General features: G+C 40.2%; 2 protein-coding genes across 4 annotated transcripts; both read left to right on the top strand.

Annotated features, from left to right (window-relative positions):
• Positions 1–896: 896 nt before the first annotated feature.
• On the top strand, positions 897–9,580 carry LOC308312664 (uncharacterized protein). 2 transcript variants are annotated; one of them, XM_080759330.1, is made up of 12 exons: positions 897–1,034; positions 1,837–2,617; positions 3,921–4,095; positions 4,215–4,267; positions 4,721–4,841; positions 5,022–5,114; positions 5,207–5,284; positions 5,388–5,480; positions 5,580–5,660; positions 6,707–6,772; positions 6,991–7,233; positions 7,513–9,580. In XM_080759330.1, exons 2-12 carry the CDS (start codon positions 2,411–2,413, stop codon positions 8,310–8,312), a joined length of 2,010 nt encoding a protein of 669 aa, XP_080615456.1. In that variant the 5' UTR covers positions 897–1,034; positions 1,837–2,410; the 3' UTR covers positions 8,313–9,580. The 2 variants fall into 2 exon arrangements, with proteins under 2 accessions (XP_080615456.1, XP_080615455.1); XM_080759329.1 differs by having other exon boundaries at positions 4,676–4,841.
• A 346-nt stretch (positions 9,581–9,926) lies between these two features.
• LOC308312736 (uncharacterized protein) lies at positions 9,927–22,053 on the top strand. 2 transcript variants are annotated; one of them, XM_080759441.1, is made up of 11 exons: positions 9,927–10,066; positions 11,071–11,473; positions 11,577–11,987; positions 12,690–13,010; positions 13,620–14,108; positions 14,482–15,201; positions 16,615–16,676; positions 16,818–16,970; positions 17,411–17,621; positions 18,481–18,747; positions 20,294–22,053. In XM_080759441.1, exons 2-11 carry the CDS (start codon positions 11,386–11,388, stop codon positions 20,920–20,922), a joined length of 3,351 nt encoding a protein of 1,116 aa, XP_080615567.1. In that variant the 5' UTR covers positions 9,927–10,066; positions 11,071–11,385; the 3' UTR covers positions 20,923–22,053. The 2 variants fall into 2 exon arrangements, with proteins under 2 accessions (XP_080615567.1, XP_080615568.1); XM_080759442.1 differs by lacking the exons at positions 9,927–10,066; positions 11,071–11,473; positions 11,577–11,987 and having other exon boundaries at positions 12,698–12,825.
• The last annotated feature ends 252 nt before the right edge of the window (positions 22,054–22,305 follow it).

Here is a 22,305-nt window from a genome sequence, read left to right as displayed (position 1 = left end):
TGTTGGGTACTGGTCAGATGAAATTGCACCCACTCAGTGGGTGCAGGTTATTATAGGAGCATTTGGAAGTGGGCAAGGCAATAAGGCATCATCAAAGATTGTAGTAGTACGAATACGACAATGGAGAGTATCTGAAGAATATATCCCTATGGGATATGCAGCTTGTTTATACTTCACTGTGCAGGAAGTAGGCAGAAATGCATTGGACCCAGGCAACAGCCCAGCTTTAATGATCTTATTCTTAAATCCCTTTATTTTAGATTGTTTTGTAGTAAACGTACATACAACATAAACATTACAGAGACTTTAGTTGTTATTGTACAATACTTTAAAACAGTTGGCATGTTGCACACATGCCTAAAATTGATATTTACGCGAATTACGCCGCCCTCGTTGAAAACAATGTATTTCAAACTCCTGCAGGCTGCATAAACAGCGCTCGAGGCGAGCGCTCGGTTTCTGCCCCCTCAATATCATAACTCTTCTAGTTCTATTAGATGGCTCTGGAGTCTGGACACTACTATATGTAAGCATAGAGAATGGTATAAATATTATATATGACTGTAGTCGAGTGGTATAAAGTTATGTAGGAGTTAACCAATAACCATGTCGTAACTAAATCCAGAGTGTGGCAGTAATGCAACACAAAGGACGCAGGCTGCCGTTAAACCGCAAAGAAGAAAAATAAGTGGCCCAGCCCAGAAGAAGAAGATAAAGCCAAATTATGCTTCGCCGCAAGGCGGTGTGTTTTCCCCCGAAATTAGCAGACCTGCAAGCTCACAACGCGTCCTGTTAACGTCGCACTGTGAGCTTGTAGATCTGCTACTTTCAACGCAAGACACCGCCGTGCGACGAAATGGAGTCATAGCCATACTATACGCACTACTAGCCTACCAGACCAGGCAGTACTTTCTTGCTCTGCTTCATATCCAACATAAAACTTCATTTAACGTATTTGTACTTTGCTTCTTGTGGGTTATTAATGATACAACAAAGAGCCATCGAACACGCGGCAACCATTACAAATGCTTGAGGTAGTAGACCGTATTCAAGTTATGTCAAGATAGCTGCACGTCGACTACATTAACGTTCATATTATTATTGCATACATTGCAGCTAGTTGTCAATAAAGCTAACTATAGCGACTGCAGATTTACCAAACTATTAGAGAAAAGTGTTTAGCGATAACATTAAGTTAATTTGCTCTGCTTAAGTTAACGTTATAATTGCTTTATTGTGTGAATAACGGATTTTATATCAAATGTATTAATGCCACATAATTGGTTAGCTAACGTTAGCTAAATAGCTAATGTGTTGTCCTAAACCTATAACCAGTGCTGGTTGCATTCAAGAGAGAACTCTGAATGTTGTTTAAAGCCTCCCATAGAATTTTAAAAGACCATTAGACTGAATGTAGTCTTTTAAAGATCTTTCCGAAATGTTGTCAAAAATCTGGTAGTGAATGGGAGGCTATATAGCTTTATAGTTTAGTTTAGTTTTTTAGTTTTTCCTAATTTTAGTGTAATATGATAGATGGTAATAATAACCATATTAAAGGGGTATTTAACTTTGAAAGACTTCTTGGCATGTTAACATCTACCCAGGGTTTGTGTGCACCCAGTCCAGTTTTTAAGTTGTCCGATTCAATATTTGTTATTAATATTGTCACTATGAGACATGCCCCGCTTCCTGCATAAAGCCACTGTTTTTCTAATGCGTGATATCCTTTAAAATTGATTAATATAATCTAAATATGAAAGTGAAATACCTCTTTAAAATAGCCACACATTTTTTTGCTTCATTGTTTGTCCTTTTATTTTCCCTCAAACTGTCCAGGTTAGAGCTCTACTTGTGCTTCAAATGAAGACGAGGCAATTTCAAAGCTGCATGTCAACACAACTGCCCAGCGGACACTAAAGCGTAGTGACTGAATAGTCAAACTGTGGAGAAAATCCTTGACTACTCAAAGGATAGGAAGTGCATAGCCTGTGCAGACAGTCTAAAGTCCCATGTATGTCAATGTTTTCAGGAATCAGGAGGCCCTGCAGCCATTTAGTCACCCTCTTTGTTAACTGGTCTATTCTAATAGATGTACCTACAGGAGAGCCACATACTGTAACTTGTAACACCCGGGAATCGAACCCTGGTCTCCTGTGTGGAAAGCCAACTTCTTATCCACTAGCCTAGGAGAATTCCCTATTGGCCAGGGGACATTGGCTTTTGGTCATCAGGCAGAGGCTTTGAGGTACTATTGCTACAGCAACTTATATACTCTGGAGACATACTCCTGCATTCTTAGTGGAGCTTCTCCCAACCCGCTAGACGTGACTGTAAATCCCCTCATGAACAGTAAACACTGAAGAGAAACTCATGCTATGCCTGTGAGAACACCATCGTCCAGAAAGAGAACATGAAAGCCCATGAAAGGTCAAATGCAGGCGAGCAGTACCAATGTTCTGACTATGGCAAAGACTTCTCTGCGAGGGCTAACCTAATGGCTGACCCACCGCCCCACCCAGAGTGCTGTGCTCAGGACCAGAATGCAGGCGATGAGCAAAGTACAACTTTGCATGAAGAACCTGAGGATCGAAATGGAAAGATGGCATCTGGCCACCGAGTAGGTCAACATGAAATTACTACTGTACATTATGAGGATTCTATATTAATTCAAAATCAGCTTCTATATTTCCTGTATGGTAGTGGTTCTTTAAAGTACCAGTTCACGATTGTGGCTCCAATGTTTTGACCCCTGAACCCACAGACCTGGTTGTGTCATCTAGAAACAATGTGAGCTTCAATCACTTATTGGTTCTGGAATGAACTTTGTTTTGAAAACAGATGAAAACTAGAAAAATGTGCTCCTCGGAGCACAGGTCTCCACCAGGCCAGTTAGTAGAAGTCAATCTTAGGCAATCAGGATGAAATTTGAAAAATCTGACAGTTCCGTCTTGATGACATGAGTATAGAGATGTCACAGATGTGTGCCGCATTTCAAAATCTATAGGAGTAACATCAAAGAATGTGTTTAACAAAAACCGACATCCTGGCAACAGGCTGATGCAAAATCTTTGGGGAAGATGTTCTGCTCTGGCCTCCAGGAAGTGTTTCACGTCGATCTGGCCAACGGTACCGGAGATTAGCTGTACACAGAGGGATGGACACACACACACACACATGGACGGATGGACACACACGGATGGATGTGGGCGAAAACATAGTCTCAGCCACGCCTTATATTAGGGTATACTGTTAAACACTGTTTGTGATACGCTACCATTATGCATTTATAACCATTCCCATGATAGCTTTCTAAAAAAAAGTTATGAATTAGCCTGTGGTGGAGTCCTGAATAGGCTCTGTCCATGTTCCCTTTCCCAGAGGGTGGCATTCCCGTTCCGGGTCAGTCACCTGTTATAGCGCCACCAGCAGGCCGATTTTTACACACAACACAATTTTTGCTATCCAAACATCACGCATACAGTATCAGTTCATAATCTCTATTATTTAGTCATGCCATATTAGCCTGATTGCCTAAGATACTACCTGTCCTGGTGGAGACCTGTGCTACTGTCATTTTGGTCCCATTATTGCTACATTGATGGTGTACCAGGCATCCTTTTGCTTGGCACTCCAGATAACAGATACTCTTCCGCCCCACTCCGTCGAGGCACACACACAAGCCCTAATACACCACTTTTACAAAAAAACATCCTACCATTTTCTGATATTTACCGCAATGAAGACGTTTTTTGGACCACTGGCCGGCCATTCACACACCAGGCATATGCCTGCTGTGTCAAAAGGCCAGCCCACCACTGAACAGCAAAATCTGCATGTGAAATGTTTTTATTTTCCTTTTTTTTAAACAAAGCCTGATTGGGTTGAACCTGGTGTTTGATACCAACTTCTTATGCAATTAGGGTTCTGGCGAATTAAAACGGATGATTCCTCAAGATGTGAAGATTGTGCCAGAAAATGTGAAAGATGAAACACTCCACCTGACTGTCAAGCTGCAACAGGAAGAGGAGCAGCAAGAGGAGACAGAAGAAGTCATTTTGATCAACTCTGATGGTGAAACGGTTGAATGGGATCCTAGTAAGTAGGAAAAACATCAAAACACTGCATATTCAAATACACAGCATTTTGTAAGACTTCTGTATTTCATGTCAGTACTGTCTGTCTATCTCATTCTCCGCATTACTTTATTTTGATAGGCTGCTGTGATAAAACAGAAGACGCTCAAACAACACAAACCACTACTATCAAGGTAACACCTTTTTCAAATGCTTTTTTAAATGATAGCCCAAAGGGGAATTCCACTCATGTTCAACATTTTACTATGTCATTAATATACCTTAGAGCTGTTAAAAGAAAAGTCCCTCCCACAGGCCTACAGTTTCAAGGAAACACAGAATGGGGGGACTTTTTATTATTTACACACTATTATTTAAACAGCTCTAAGGTATATTAATGACTGTAAATGAAAGAGACTGAAAATGTTGAAAATGAGTGGAATTCCCCTTAAGTAATTCTTCAAATGAAAGTAGTACTTTGACTAAACTTTTTTTATTAATTATCTGGGTAAAGCCCAGCAGATTCTGCCCCTGTCCCCCCCCCCGTGTGGCTGTTGTGATGCAATAAGATATGTGGTATATGTGATAATCTTTGACTCCAGGGTGACAGCATTCCCTCAGTGTCTTATCTGGAATGTGCTTTCCAGAGGGTGAGCAGCAGTCCAACCCTCATGATGGAAGTCACAACTGAGGGTGAAACGGCAGCTTCAGAGGGAGGAGAGAAAGAAGAGCGAGTAGTAAAGATAACAGTCTCTCCAAAATACCATGGTAAATTAAGTCACGATAGCAGTGGTTAGAATTAACACTTGTTAGGTCTAAATAACACTTTGTTGTGTGACGCTGGCCGTGGCTCGCCAAAAACAACAGATTTCCAACCTACAACAGAATTTAAATAGATTGGGCTCTAGACGTATTGGTTTGCTGATGTCTTTGCCCCACTGTTAACAGGAAAGAGACGTGGCAGGAGAAAGAAGGCTCCAGCAGAAATAGTGGTGTCTCTGGACACCACAGAGGATGAAAAAAGAATTAGTCCGTATCCCGGTGAGAAAAGTATTATGTTAGAGAGACCCAAGCAGTGACAAGGGTAAATGGAAGAGTCTGTGAAAACATTCACATTTTTCTTTGTCACTCAGGGAGGAGAAGAAAGAGGACGGTAACAGCACCAGTGATTCCAGTAGAAGATACAATTGTTAATGCCCACCTCAATCCTGGTGAGTGTGCCTTTTTACGCTTAAAAAAACCATCTGACCATTTCATTGTTCTGTTTTTTAAATGTATAATTGTATTAATTGAAACTCACATACTACCGCGTAGTTAAAAGGTATTCCCGAAGAAAGAGGGCATTTCCTACTGCAGTGGCATCATCACAGGGTGAAATGGACTCAAACGCTGTCCCACCTGCTCCCGGTAAGAGCATAGAAAAAGTGCATAGTACGGTACTACTACTGACATTACAGCCTTAGTTGTGTTATTTGTGTTTTAATTTGTAATATTTCTATCAACCAGCAAAGCGACCTTACAGGAAGAGGGTTACCACTCCATCTAAAGCACTGGAAAAGGATGGCACATCTTCTGAATCCGTTCCTGGTAAGAGCCGATAAAATGCTTCACGAGCACATACAGTAAGTCAAGGATAATACCTGTCTGTATACAGAGGTGACCATTTACTGTAAGCCCTGTTGTATACATTGGCCGTTATGTCGTATGATGGTGTCATGTGGTGCAAATAACCAATCTACATGCTCACAAAGTGACACGAGGAGAGAGTGTAGATTTTACTATTTTGGAAACGTATAGCTCACCTATGCTTAAAATAGTGATTCCAATTTTAAAGTGGTTAAATAATTTGAATGGATGCTGTTTCTTTGAACAATAGATGATGCAGAAAATACCAATACCCCTTAGTTCCGACATACTATTGGTCCTGTCCTATTGGACTGTCATTAGACCGACACCCTACACAAAACCCTAACCTAACCCTAACCGCAAGCACGGACCAACGCATGTCGGACCAAAGCATTGTCAGGAGCGACTGTGATTTCCGCATGTCGGACCTTTGTGCCGGATCTCCGTTTGCCTCCCAGGGGAGGGACGTTTCTTCCCAGTAATAATAATTTGCAATGCATTGATCTTAAAGATGGTGATTCAATAAAGCGACAGATGTAACATCTATCGCTTATGTACCTATATCTGTGCGTATGTAACAATATGACTTAAGACAGACTTGATGTTTGCTGTATCATTTGTATTGTCTGTATTCCACTAATATTGAATAAATCAGTTCCTCCAGTTAAATTTGAGAATTCAGTGTATTTTTAAACATAATTCCGTTTTGAAATCAATTGATTGTTTAAAATGTATCACTGTGCAAAAAATAGGCATTGCATGAGCATCGTTTCCTAATAGTAATTTAATTTAACCGTTGTGAGGTTTAAAGATTTAAATCCCTACATAGTATGCATCCAAATGGTTTCAAGTAATGGTCAAATTGCACTGCACACATTACCATGGCCACTTGCTTTGAGACAGTGGTCAGTCATGGACACTCCAGCATGTTGAATTGTGTTCTCTTGGCATGTTTTAATATAAGTTGTTCCCAATGTTTATTCAGTTCATTATTTTTGTTAACACAGGAAAGAGGCGCTACAGAAAGAGAAAATCTCTTACACACACAGATGGAGAAACAGAAAATAATACAGGTATTAACCTTTCTGGTAGTTGTAGTAGAGGAAATCACTTAGTGTTATTTAAAATGTAGTACAGAGCAAATATTGTATGTGATATATATTTTTTATTTTATTTTTTGCATTATTTTGCTTTCTGTATTATTCAAAAATGCATTATAATTACAAGCTACGTCTGTGTTAAATAACAAAATAATTAAGTCCACACTGTTCTCTTTTCTTTCTCTGAGCAGCCAATAGACGCCCTGGCAGAAAGAAAGTTCCTGTACCAATAGAAATACCACCTGAGCTCCTGAAGAAGCCCCGGGAGAAGTTAGAGTACCACTGTTCAGTGTGTGCCAAAGACTTTCCTAATGGATACAAACTAGAGAGGCATGAATTGACACACACAGGCGAGAAACCTTATCGCTGTTCAATCTGTGCCAGGGGTTTCAACCAGAAGGGAAATCTTAAAACGCATTATAAAGTTCACACAGGTGAGACAATATCTCCACAGTGCAACTCATTATCACATTGCCAGTTACAATGTTGTACATTACATTACTCCAATATTTTAATTAGTATTTTATATGTCATAGAATTCTAAGAGTTCAGGGAAATTATTTGAATATTTTAAAATTAATAATTGCCATAATCACATAATACATAGACTGTGTGCAGATATTTTTTTAGTTTATTGCATGACATTGCATAAACTTTTATAAGTGAAGACAGAGAAAAGAAAGCATAATTTGTTCTCCTGTTTCTTCATGTAGGCGGTAAAGGCATCAAGGATTGGTCTGGTGACGTTGGTCCCATGACAGGGGGACTCCCTGATGCTGAATATGTGGAGAAGTCACCATCACCTTCCAGAAATGAGTCATCTCTACGTTGCCTGGAATGCGGAAAAGAGTGTGAAAACCTCTCAGCCTTACAAGCACATCACATCACGATGCATACACAGACAACAGCTGACACACATGAGGTTGATCCCAGTGCACTAATGCTGTATGCCTGCCGTTACTGTGGGATTCAGTTCAGTAAAAAAGAGCAGCTGGAGGAGCACACGAAAAGCCATGTCAAAGAGAAACCCTACCCCTGCCCTGACTGTGGTAAAAGGTTTATCACCGAGAGTTACGTGCAAGTGCACCAGCGCCTCCATACTGGGGAGAAGCCCTTCCTTTGCTCCCATTGTGGTAAAGGATACCACACAGCTTCATCCCTCAAGCTGCATGAGATGCAGCATTCAGGAGACAGACCATTTGCTTGCACCCTTTGTTCGAAGAGGTTTCGCATTAATTCCTATCTGTTGGCTCATTACCAGACCCATATTAAGGATAGACCTTTCCTATGTAGTGTTTGTGGGAAGGGTTATGCCAGAGCTGAGGAACTTAAGGTGCACCACAGGCTTCACACAGGAGAGAGACCCTATCAGTGTGCTGTGTGTGGGAAGAAGTTCAGTTACCGCCAGGGCCTGAGACAACATCAACGCACTCATGCTGGAAGGCGTGTGGGTCCCACGAAACAGCTTGGCAGACCCAAGCAACAGGCCAGGCAGGAAGACTCCCAAGAATGACACAATATACAGTGCAATGGTTTTGTAAACTGTGGTTTTAAAAAAAATACTATTATGCTGGGGCTATTAATCTAGTCCACTTTTCTTTTGCATTTATTTCTTCCTTATCGTCTTTTGAAGCGTTGTCAATTAATGTAGTTAAACGTTAAAAAGTTACTAAAGTGTATTATTTTACCATAATACATAGACTGACAGAAATGCACATTTTTGGGTGGAAAGATTCAGTTGTAACATGACTGAAGCTTCTCTAGACGAATGAGTGGAACATGAGTGGAGCAAGTATTTTGCCTTTAGATTCATAGAGGACTGTATATAGCCAACAACTTCCCCAGTTTATGCCTGTTCACTGTCTAGTGAAGTTATATGTAAATCTGTCTGAAGTAAATACTTATGTCTGTCTTCTAGGAATGTGATGAGATAGGAATAGGGTTGGAATCTTCTGCTATCTCACGATTTGATTATGATTCTTGGGGTAAGGATTCGATTAAAAAAAGTTTTTTTTTTAATCAAAACAATTAGCGATTCGATTCCGATTCTTGGGGTCATGATTCTTTTTTTTAAAGGAGAAAAAACTTTAACCAGTTTGGGAAATTGGGAAATTCTAATTCAAATCGATTTTTTTCCACACCCCTACATAGGAATGTGATGTTTTGGGGTTGTGTGCGAGAATAAGGCAAGGGGCAGTGGAGGAAGGGATATAAAGAAAAACTGCTATTACTTAACTACGATGCAACCAGAGTCGACGATGGGTTGTATGGAGTCAAACGTTTGGGGGTCAAAAAGTAGTGTGGCATGTTGTCATCGCTAGGACAAACCTATATACAGTACATTGTAGTATGCAGACATACAGTAGGCCTATACTGACACAGACAGGGTTGAAAACATCTCCTGGTGAAGAACAAAAAGATTACTCAAACATTTTAGTGGTTTATTGTCTTTCCATTAAATACAATTATTTTAAAAAAGAGGGCATACCTCTCATTTTGTTTTCAAGTCAAACAATGAGTAAACAGGGTTGAATCCTTCATTACAGTCCATGTACCATTTGAGACCTTTGTGTACTGTAATTTTTAATCAGAATGAGATATGTGTCTTAAACTAATACCCACATTTCTATGTTGTGAAGTTAATAATTTAGAAGTCCATTATGTTTGAGTGCCTTTATACCTTGCATGGCAAATTATATTCACTGTTGCCAAGTATGCACATCACCATTGTTAAAACAATACTGAATGAAATAGAAGAGTTTCTAATAAAATGGTGTTGCTTTCTCCCTCCCAATGTGCAATTATTTACATGATTAAAGTTTGGTCAGGGAGGGACACATTGCTTTTATTAAATTCCAATTGGCATTTTAATACTTTTTATTAACTTTAAACATATTTATAAGGGCTCTTGAATGCATTTGCTGTCTGCAAACAGGTCAAGAAGAAGAAGTTAGAGAAAGCACACGAGTAGTCTGCTGTGAGTCTGCGATGCAACATGTTTAGTCCGCTGTGTGAATTTATTCCACTAGGTGGCGGTATGCGCTTAAATTACCAGACGCAAGTCAAGGTAGAAGAACCCAGAACTGAAGAACCGGGGCCGTGCTCTGGCAACTACTTCATTAGCATAGGCGCTAATAGGACAGTATCGATTGGCTTGCTCGACTACACAATCAAACAAACCAATTTGACCATTCCAAGGGATATTGTTACGTTGAACCTTAGCAGATAATGCTATTGCTAACCCAGGGATTTGAATCCATGAATGTGGTGAGTGTGTAGTGTATTGTAAACCTCTTGAGGAGGCTCAATCAGTGCAACATACTGTAACTAACTAGCTAACTATAGCTAACTGGCTAACAACAACAAACAGTAATGATTTATTTATTTGAGTCGATCGTAAAGTAAAAGTTCTCGTCTTGTTACGATTACATCTGAAATCTGATGTTTATCAGGTGGCAGAGACCAATAAGGGGAGCTTTATTTGAACACCGTGGATGTCACATATTACACATTCTATAAAGTGTTATTACACTTTTCACCGTCCTTTTCAAAACACCCCTTTCTCATTACATATCCATATAAATGTAGGCTATAACCTGTTTAACACATTTATTATAAAGTGCTTCAAGAAGAAGTCATCTTACTCTACATTGAAACCTATAAGTGATGCAGTTTTAATTAATTCAACCTATTTTAAAATTATGTCCTGGACATACTTTTATTATTTTATTCCCACTCTGTTTTGATGTCACATCACACACAAACAACAACTAACCTTCCCATATCAATGGAACAATGGAACAAAATTATGATATGAACTAGTGACTATATAGTCTGTAACAGAGTAAGTTGTGTAATTTGACAATTAATTAGCTGTGTCATTTTGATGGCATGCAAGAAAATTAGGCTGCCAATGTCTCATCTAACTTTTACGGTTCTTTTTGAGAATATTAACATTTAGCATGGTTTATATTTGATTATGTGCTGTGCATCAAAAAGCAGATCTGCGAGCTCAGACGAATGCATTGACTGTTTATTTTTTATTTATGTTGCATGCAAGATCACACTGGAAATAAGTGTTTCATTACTCTATATCCAGGGTTTAAGTTATATTGTGATTACAAAAACAAATCAGATCAAATACACAAACAGTATCTTAACACCTTACCACGTCCAACAAGTGTAGATTATCTTGAAATCGTTGCGAAAATGAACAGGTTTTATTATCTATTATAATAGTTTTACTAAATCACTTTTATTTCTTCTTTTAGGAATGAAGGGAGTCGGACAGCATTAGAACAACCTAAACTGTACTGGGAGGACCAGACCGGCCACCAGGATATATTACTATCAAAGATGCAACATACTCTCATTATGCTGTGTCAGCATGAGAATAGCCTCGGTACCCAGGCTTTTATTTTCGTCCGCATGAGAAGGATCACCATGGAAGAATAAGTCCTCACAATTGTGTCCATGGGAAATAGATTTGCGTGTCGAAACGCATTCATCTAATCTGTGATGCGTTTGGCAAACATATTTTATCAAATAATATCTTGCTTAATAATTCAACAACAAAGACCACTGTGATGACCAACATGCAAGAGGGAGAGGATTTAGTGTCTGGTTTGATCAACTCAGATGGGGAGTTTGTTGATTGGGATCTTGCCAGTCTTGGTGAGATGAAGCTTGATTTTGTTCATTGCTTAAAAATCAAAGAGACTGAATTTATTTTCCTTACTGACACAATGTTTTACACTCCATATTGTTTTCTCTATAGGCGATCAGAAACCCTTCTCTGATGACAAGGTGCCACATCAGAATGCATCAGAAAAAAATAAACGACACCACGAAAACCAGACCAATGTCAAACATAGCTGTAAATTGTGTGGGAAACAGTTTGGTAGTATAAGTAGACTTAGTCGACATAAGAAGAATCACAGAGGAGTCAAAACCTTTGAGTGTGTCCACTGTGGGAAACGGTTTGCCCATCGAAATGCCCTGAAAGTTCACCTGGCAATCCACACTAAACGGAGACCCTCACCGTGCCCTGTGAGTGGTAATCTGGGCAGTGCAAGATCTCATAACAACACACACACCAAAAAACCCACTGGCACAACCAGTGGGGTGGAGGAGGGCGATGAAGCAGCCAGTGATTTAGAGGAAGTTGAATGGGAGCCTTCCACTTATGGTGAGTGGAAATGGTAGAAATGTCTTAGTATACTTGGTAGCTACAGTATACTAGCCCAAATAAACCTTTTGTCAGGATGATTTTGCCCTTTGATATAATATGCTTAACCCATTCTGACCTGAGATCAGATTCTAAAAATGTCTGTTTGAAAATGACAGTTTTCTGAAAAAGCTATGTTTCTGTCAGTCGTTCTTTGATTTAAAAAAAATCACACCTGTGTGAACCAAGTGGTGCAACTCCCCTCCCTCTCTCTCTCTCTCTCTCTCTCTCTCTCTCTCTCTCTCTATACTGCTATTGCTATAAATATGTAACATACTCGTGCTCATACACACAGGTACACAGGTACACAGGTACACGGACAAAGCTGGATGTAGAAGTGGTTGCACCACTTAAAAAATAGCAGACCTACAAGCTCGTAGCGCGCCACTCGGTGTTAGCATAACATGATGCTAACACCAAAAAGGGGTTCCCGCCCAAAATGGGTTAACACCTTAGCGTTACATCGTTGGCTTTACTGTTTTTGAGACCAACCAGTTTCCATGCCAAGGAAACACTTGGCCTAATGCTTACATGAATGTATCTATCATGTAGCTGACCGTAGATTCTATGACAGTAACCAAGTTGTAGAATCTGTATTTTAAAACACTTTTGACAGTTTCTCTATCATTACTCTAATTTGGCCTTTTCCTTTCCATCTTCTAGCTGTTGACGTGAACTGGACGGGTCATCAACAGGCTGACGCTGGCAGTACACGGCGTCTTTGCTCTGATGTCAGTGGGAATGACTTTGATTCTCAGAGCTCCTTGTCCACTAAAGACAGGCCTTACCAGTGTGTCAGGTGTGGACTGAGATTCAGATTCCGCCATAATCTGAAGAAACATGTAAGAAATCACTTGAGAAAGAAGATATTAACGCGCACGCGGTGCAAGACGATGGCTCTGCGGGAGACACACGGCAGAACCTCGTTAGGAGAAAACAAGGAAAGGGCTGAATTAAAAGAGGAGGGAAGAACGCCAACCCAAGGTCTCTTCGTGGCAATCTTTTTCATTTTTACTTGAGCAAATCAAATGACGGGGATGAACATTGTGTTTATCATCCAGTTTATCCTGGTTTACACTACTTGCATGTGAATGTGCATGTGGATTCTAGGTACACTTTCCCTTGAAGTTAGTACTGCATTTGATAATTATGGGAAACCTTGTTGAGCATACTTGAAAGAGAACAGGCAAACCATTGGCATTACATTTCCGAAAGAAAGAAAGAAAGTGAGAGAGAGGAAGAAAGAAGAGATAATAAGACTAGAATCTAATTTAATTTTGTTTACTGCTGCAGAAAATATTGCAATGCACACACAAGCGTGGTGTAGATCCTCACAACAATGAAAGGTAGCTAAGAGAAGCAGATTTTTTCAAGGTGGTGCCATCATGTATTGATATGATAGTATTATTGGCTTCATTTGACTATGATCAACCATCTCACTATTTTTTTAATTGCAGTATTTTCGGCAAGTGACTTGATCTAACAAAGCCTTAGGAGAAAAAGACCAAAAAGCAAACAGGTTGCCACGTCTTGGCAAGCTGGTGTTGTTAAACATATGCATACCTTCTCTAACGCTTATATCGTTATGTGCAGGAGAGGCTTCAGATGCAGAAACGTCTGACGATGAGTGTACCACGTCACCAGCGAAGCCTGAACACACTCGAAGACTGAGACCCAGGAAGCGTCGAAGGAAAGAGGATTCTGGGGAGCTCTTCAGTTGCGAGGACTGTGATAAGAAGTTTCGGAGCGTATACACCAGAGATCGGCATTTGAGGGAGAAGCACGACAAAAACCTTCGTCATAAGTGTTCGGACTGCGAGAAGACGTTCAGAGCCAATCGAAGCCTGATGGTTCACCGGCGCATCTATCATCCAAAACCAGTTGTCCCGGTCGAACCTCAGGAGCAGTCCAGGGTTCCGAAGAAGCACCTCTGTTCAGCGTGCGGAAAGGAATTCCCCACCAGTGCGTCTCTAAGTAGACACCTGATCATTCACTCAGGAAAGAGGCCATACAAGTGTCCTGTGTGTGGAAGGGGTTTCACGCAGATTGGAAACTTAAAAACACACCAGAAAGTCCACAAAGGTGAGAGTCTTTTCTTGAGGTCGGTCGGTCTGTACTGTCTGTACTGTCTGAAGAAATGGTCTAGTGTAGATAAAATGAGGGAATGCTGCTTCAATTTAAGCTTCAATGATGAACTAGACATCAATTAGAAAACATCATATATTATTTTCTATAATCACTGTAATAATAATAATAATAAATATATAAAGGTGCAATATCAACTTTGAGGCAATATTGTTTTATTTTTAAAATAAGATTTCATTTCCTGAAAAAATATATTTTTAATTTCCTGAAAAATGAACATTTTGGAGTTAGCTGGTTTCTGCTATGTTGATTCTACATAAATACTTATTTAGCTACATAGTACGTATTGCTCATTGTGTCTTTCATGCAGGGGTGAAACCCACCAATGTCACAGTGAATGAGAAGAGTTCTGCTACACCCGAAGAGGCTCCGCTATCAGTGGGAGTCTGTATCTGTCATTTGTGTTGGACACAGTTTTCAGAGAAAAAGCTATTGGAAGAACACATGAAACTGGTCCATGAGTCAAAGAAACCATACGCCTGCATAGAATGCAGCAGGAGATTTACACATGTCCAGAAACTGAAAGAACATCAAGCTGGGCACGAGGGCGTGAAACCTCATCAGTGCACACAGTGTGAGAAAGGTTTCCAAACGCCACAGGGACTTGAGAACCACATGAGGGATCACACCGGAGAGAAGCCTTTCCCGTGCACTATATGTGGAAAACGGTTCAAGCAAGCATCGACTTTGAGAGCACATTACATAACCCATTCTGGAGAGAGGCCTTATCTCTGCTCCATATGTGGGAAAAGTTACACCAGGGCCGAGGAGCTAAAGGTCCACTTAAGAGTTCACACCGGAGAGAAGCCGTACCAGTGTGATGAATGTGGTAAGAGTTTCTACTATAGGCAGGGCTTCAACAACCATAAGAAGACTCATAACGCCAAGCCCATTGGGCCCACGAGGCAGCTAGGCAGGCCTAGACAGCAAGGCAGTACCAGGAAAGCAAGGAAGCCCAAGAGGATCCCACGGAGACGCCTACCTGATTCTGATGGAGAAGAAGATCTGACCTGGGAGCCTCCTAATCTTGGTAGGTGCTAGCTTTTTGACCCAAAAGTTTTTTTTGTTTTTTTTTAATCGGTCAGATTTGACCCGAACACTGTTTTATTTGTCATGCACATCAACTCTGGTGAACAGGTGCGCCACAAACAACATCTCTCTGATGTCTGTTAGTTCTCATAAGGATGTTTGCAAATCCTTTTGGGATCTACAATAAACAGAGCGGGTAAACAGTGTGTAGACTCTATTTGCATTTGTACCATGTTCATAACAAATATGTGCAGTGAAATGTTAGTGGCATGCCATGTAATACCAGATTGTGCTAACATTGTCCAACATATAGAAAGCCAAGACAGACAAGACATCAGTCAACACGCAACAGCAACTATTTACCACCTTTTCTCTAGTTTTAAGTAGTAGTGTGGGAAATTATTTTCTTGTCTATGTAGACTTAGGTTGACTTAGATTGTTGGCTGGTTGCCAGGAGGAGAAGAGGGCCTTTTAGCCAAGCAATGATTTATTGGAAAGTTGACTAGTGCATGGATGAGTGACACACACAGCCCTGTGGAATTCAATGCAGACAAGCAGATAAGCATTTACAAGTTGATGCCAATATAATGAATTATGATTTATGGTCAGATATTGGCTTTTGGAGCTAAGGTTGACCCAAAATGTTATCAGGCGTCCAACAGTGACATAGATACACAAATGTCAGAATCGATCAAAAAAACTAAACCTCAAGTCTTGGTTCAAGGTTAGCTTGTCACAGGATATTGCAGTTGGTCCTGCGTCTGTGAACAAAACAACTAAAGATGGAATAGGTGTGTTTTTATGATACTTGGTGGGAATGATCAGCCGAAGAGATAATTCACTTTTAGGTTAAAGTAAAAGGTCACGGCGATCAGGAGAAAAGTTAGTTTCTACAATAGATGTTAACAATGTAGGCATTTAGCAGACAATTTAGGGCATTTAGCAGACGCTCTTAATCCAGAGCGATTTACATTAAGCAATAACAAAAAATGGCATACATCACATACATAAAAAGTAGTTATCATGAAACATGAGTAAGCTAAGAGCGTAACAGTGGAGTATCTATATAATTAAACTATATATAGAAACTATGCATACTATACTATATTATACTATATATATCATATGTACTATAAAGTGCTATGACTACACACAATGCAATTCTAGTGCTGTCTACAGTATGTAACATGCTATAAGTCTGTATAAAATGATATCTAAGTCTACATAAAGTGCTATCTAAGGGGCTAGGGCAAGTGCTACGGGCCATGATGGTGGGTTTTCAGACTACGGCGGAAGATTAGGAGTGAGGCTGCAGTTCTGACTGCAATGGGAAGTGCATAACACAGGCAGGGTTTGCAACAAGTGTATTCTTTTATTTTATTTTAATTTTATGTAATCTGATTGGTTGATGCAGGAGATAGTCCTAACCATCACCCTGGTAGCCAGGAAAATCATACTGCACCTGACCACAGCCAGGTGAGGGAAATGGCATCACACAGTGGATACTGTTGTAGTAGTACAGTGTGATACGATTATACTAGTAAACCTACACACATACTGCCAAGTCCTTGCATTGGAATATCGTCATTAACGTGTTTATTTCTGTGAGATTTCTAGATGTCTCAGTGGAGCTATGATCAATACACATCATTCAATCCCTGGGGACAACATCCAAACGCCACTTACTGGAAAGGAACTGAGGGCCACCAGCAATACTATGGCCCAGGAGAGCCTAGCATGAGTTTTAGTGCCCTGCTGAGGAGTACAACAGTAAGCAAAGCTTGTGGCATTCATTGTTCTTGGTTTACATTTGAGGTTGAGAATACATAACAGTATCTTTTTGTGCTTCACTTGCTAAGGAATAGCATAAAAAAATGACTTGAAAAGAATGTCAAAATAATTCACTTATGCTATAGCATTAATACATCTGCAGCTTTATTCTTTTGTGGCAAAAAAGACATACCACATCACAATGGTTTGAAACTATAGGATATGTAATTGTTTGGCCATAACTACTGCAGTAGTCTAATTACTTTTTAATAATATTGAAGAACAGGCAAGACGAATTAGTACAAGAAAGATAACTTAATATCTGTCATTGAAATTAAAAATGCTATGTCACAGTGTCCTGGCCACTTTATGGAAAAATGTAAGTGCCGGTAATATCGGTTATGATAAAAGAATAATACAACACAGTGTTCTATTTTTAGGATGAAGAGCAGCAGGTCCAGGATAATTGCATAGCATGGCGTTCTGGGATTCCCCTTGTACCGCCACCTTCAGAACATGGGCTGGAACCCTCAAACTCACTCAACACCACATCACAGAAACCAGACTCCAGCACGAGGACCACAGAGACAGATGACTGTCATGAAGAGAGCACCACAACACAGGACCAGGACCAACAGAAATCACCCTTAGGTGACCTTTTGGGAATATTATTCAAGTCCAGAAGTCATAATTAGGATTTCTGTGATGTAGGACAATAGATAAGAGCGTATACACATCCAAATATAACCATCTGGGCCGGTGCTGAACTGAATGTAGGAATTGCAACATTCAGCGTTTGCACACTGCAGGTGCATAATAATTCACATAATTTAATTCACTGATCTGACACAGGAGTTAAAAGTCTTGGGTAAGTCACATCAAAGTGTTTTTTTACGAAAAGTCAGCTCATTCGGTCACCGACTTAGAAGTGTTATGGGCAATACAATCTGGCTGAATGGGGATTGGGGGGGTCATTTTTAATTGCAAGTTATTCTGACATACATATGATTATATAGGAACAATGAGGAATTGTATATTACTTTGTTAAAATTAACTCCAAAGAGACATTGGTTTTCAACGTCATAGAATAAGAAGTAATAACTTTAAACACCCCAGTATAGCCTCTCTTAGCTATACTGAACAGGTCAAATGTCCATGTAGGAGGAGTCACATTAACATTCCTTTCTTTAAATGTCAACTGTCACTCAGGGCCCAGGGGCATCACTGTGTGGTGCGTAAAATTAAATCATGTAAAGGGAGCCCTGCACAGTCCAAAGGATAACTCTGATAGTTTATGAACATGAGCTATTCATACAAAGAATTTAGCTTAGCCACAGTTGAACTGTATTATGGCCAACTAGGTTGGTCATTCCCTAAAATGTATAATCTTAGAGAATCAGCCTGAACGTGAGGTTGTGATGATAACAAGTTACCCTCTGAAAGAGCATAATGCTTACACAATCAGTTTGTTCATGCAGTATAAATTAACTTATCGTTATTTATCCTGTAGGTGAAGCTTGTTGTGAGAAGACAGCTGTTCCAAAAACACACAAGGAAGCTGAAGAAAAACAGCCCGAGGAGCCAAAACAATTCCAGGGGACACGCAAGCCAAAGAAAACCTATGATTGTCCAACGTGTGGAAAAGTGTTTTCTAATAACACAGGCCTAGGACGACACCTGGTAATCCACACTGGAAAGAGACCTTTCAACTGCTCCTTATGTGGGAAAGGATTCACCCAAAGTGGGAATCTCAAAACACACATGAAAGTGCACAAAGGTCAGTCTAGAATGTTTAAAATGTATCTTATGTAGGAAGACAATCTACTTGTAGTTATTAGACACTCCATGCCCAGTTTTACATCTCATCATCTAGTGTAGCACATGGCTGACATTACAGAACACTGCTAACAACAACAAGCTAAACATTTATAAAGCCAAGCAACAAAATACCAGGTGCTGGACAGAAGAACTAAATAGAGTCCGACCACTGGACACTCATGCTCCCATGAATTACATTACCACCAAAGATATGCGTTGACAATCTGAGGAAGAAAAAGCCACCTGAACCAGTGTAGTGGTAGAACAGTGGAGAAAACCCCTAACAAACCTATACTGACTGCTTTGAAAACCAATTAATATATACCATCCCAGTATGGCAGTATGAAGGACTGCCTTTTGTATTGGTTCAGCAATTTTGAAGTTTTGCAACAGTATTGCTGTCCATGGTTCTGCACAGGGATAGGACCCCCTATACCCCTGTGTAGACTAATCCACAGAGAGGCAATCATAACTAGTGTCAAGCAGCACAACTACAGGGCAGTGCTTGGTGGATTAGTCTATAGACTTATGTGTGTATCAGGATTCAGGAGTGCATTGTACACCAATAGGTTCCTGAAACGGGCACATCCATCCATCCGCTTATCCGTAGTCGGGTCGTGGGGCAACAGCTCCACCAGAGAACTCCAGACCTCTCCACAGCAACATTAGTAACTTCATTCTGGGGGATCCCGAGGCGATCCAAGGCCATTTGGAGATATAATCCTCCCATCTCATCCTCGGTCTGGCCAGAGGTCTCCTTCCAGTGGGGCGTGCATCGAGGAGCTCCCTAGGGAGACCCTCGAGAGGCATCCTAACCAGATGCCTGAACCACCTAAGCTGGCTCCTTTTCAAGCAAAGAAGCAGCGACTCTACTCTTGAGTCTCTCAAGCGTGACTGAACTTCTCAACCTATCTCTAATGGAGATGCCAGCTACCCTTACAAGAAATTATCTTAAGGAGAGAATACCAGCACTCACGGACATGTCATTTGGTTTAAGGCACTTTTTATTATTTTATATTCGCACAGTATGCTGCACAACGTACGCGTTTCGGCGTATAGCCTTCGTCAGCGTTATACTATAACAGATGCCAGCTACCCACCTAAGAAAACTAATTTCAGCCACTTGTATCCACAACCTTATTCTTTCGGTCATGACCATAGGTGAGAGTAGGAACGAAGATCGCTCGGTAGACAGAGAGCTTTGCCTTCTGGCTAAGTTATCTTATCTTATCTGTCACAACAGTGTGGGGTAGAGTGACTGCAATACCGCCCTGGCCTGCACCAACTAACGTTGCCACTGATTGTTTGCATACAACACTGTTTTGTTTTGGGGTTTGTTTGGGGGCAGGAGGTGGCATTCAACAGTTGTAAGCACCCACGGGCAGAAACATAATCGGTGCTCATGGTTCAGGTACTGCACCAAGTGTGCCTAGAAATGCAATTGTTTCAGGGATTCCACTTGGTATGTTCTTAAAATACAAAAACTGTGTTTAATTCCATTACAGGAGAGGTATCCATTGATGCAGCAGTTGAGGAGAGCATTCCTGAACCTGAAGAACCTGCCATAACTTTCCATGTGTGTGGAGATTGTGGGATGGACTTCCCTGAAAAGAAACAGCTTGAGGAACACCAAAAGGTCCATGACAAACCATACGCCTGTCCACACTGTGACAAGAGGTTCAAAAATGAATATTACTTTAAAATACATAAGCGCCTTCACACCGGGGACACGCCTTTCCTTTGTTCCGAGTGCGGGAAGAGTTGTGTCACACTAGATGTCCTTAAAAAACACGAATTGACACACACCGGAGAAAAGAAATTCCACTGCGATCAATGTGGACGGGCGTTCATGCAATCGGCCCACTTGTATGTGCACCTGAAAACGCACACTGGTGAGAGGCCTCACCTGTGCTCCATCTGTGGTAAGAGTTACTCCAAAGCCTGTGATCTCAAAGTTCACCTACGAGTTCACACTGGGGAGAAGCCGTACACCTGTGAGACATGTGGGAAATGCTTCTATTACTCTCAAGGTTATCGAGCACATCTAAAGACTCACGAGAAGAAACCAAAACGACAGACCAAAACATTAGGTAGACCAAAACAAAAATCATTAACAGACGAGACGGATGATTAATGTTGTATATTACTTTATTTTGTGAAATTGTATGCATTTTAATACATTTTTAGTATCGATTGCTTGTGATGTTTTCTATCATCCTCGTGTAATTCATCATTAAGAGTATATGGAAACAACAATATTAAAAAAAGAATACAATATTATGAAATAATTTATTTTTCATTTTATTCATTTGTGGGTTGCCTTTTCAATTTAGCTCACGATTAATACACTCTAGAAATGGTGCAAAGATTTTTGCAATAAATAAGAAATAAATATATATACATTTCTATATAGTATCAGTTTTATCATTTCTATATTTTCTGATATGGACATATTTATGTAAGCGTCTTGTGTGCATTTTGGTCAGCCCTTCAATTGGAATGTTACTGTGGTATATTCAACAACGTTTTGGTTTCTTGTTTGTATTTACGTCACAGTTATTACTGTAAAACACTTGTATTTTTGACCCATGGATGCTATTCAGATTCCCTTTATTACTATTTATTTGTTGGGGGCGGGGCTGTTAAGTGACATTGCATTGTTTTGTGTCTTTGCATCAGAAATGTAATGGGTAATACATACCACTGGTTCTCAACCTGTGGATCGGGACCCCCAGGGCGGTCCTCTCATGATTTTGGGTGACAGTGAAGTGGCAATTTAAGGGAAAACAAATATGAAAAGGACCATACTTTATCAAAAGTAATCAACAAACTACTATTTAAAAACTGGTCAAGCATTGGCCAAATAGACATAATATAAGGAAGAGGCACAAACCTACAGCCAGCGAGCTTGCAACGCTTTGCGTTGCCAGGTGTTGCGACTATTTTCACAATATATGTGGAACCGAGTCAAACAAAATGCAATGCCTCAACTCTACATTCCAAGAGCTTGTCAGGCTTGCCAGTTTATGGCCTGAAAAGTATGTATCTATGTACTAGATTTTTGTGCTAATGGACCAAAATATATAGTCTTGAATCTGAACTGGAGTGTCCTCCTGAGTCCTGACTGTTCAGCCCAAAATGTGGTGTATGTAGGATCTGTTCATTTCAATATACACTTTGATTGTATCTGTAGTCCAATGTCTTATTGATCACTGGTTTATGCTTGGTTCTGCCAGCTGCAATAAAAATGTAATGTTTAAAATACTGTACTGCTGAAACAACTTCAGCTTCAGTTTAATTCATTTTCTGGAGATGGTGCCTGGCCTAGATTATATGAATATTATAGTTTGAGCTGCTTTAAGGGGTTTATCTACTTGAAACAGTTCTGTATATTGATTTGGCATGCTGCATCTGTGATTGAGAATGTGTTTGCTGAACACTTTATTTGCCGATGGGATTCTCATTGGCTGAACAGATTGAAAGAAACGACAAATTCAGAAACGAATGAAGTTTAGCT

This window comes from Protomyctophum bolini (assembly GCF_963924005.1).
Source record: "Protomyctophum bolini genome assembly, chromosome: 3".
Lineage (NCBI taxonomy): Eukaryota > Metazoa > Chordata > Actinopteri > Myctophiformes > Myctophidae > Protomyctophum > Protomyctophum bolini.
Note: the sequence above shows the minus strand (reverse complement) of the source record. Positions and strands in the feature narration are given on the sequence as shown.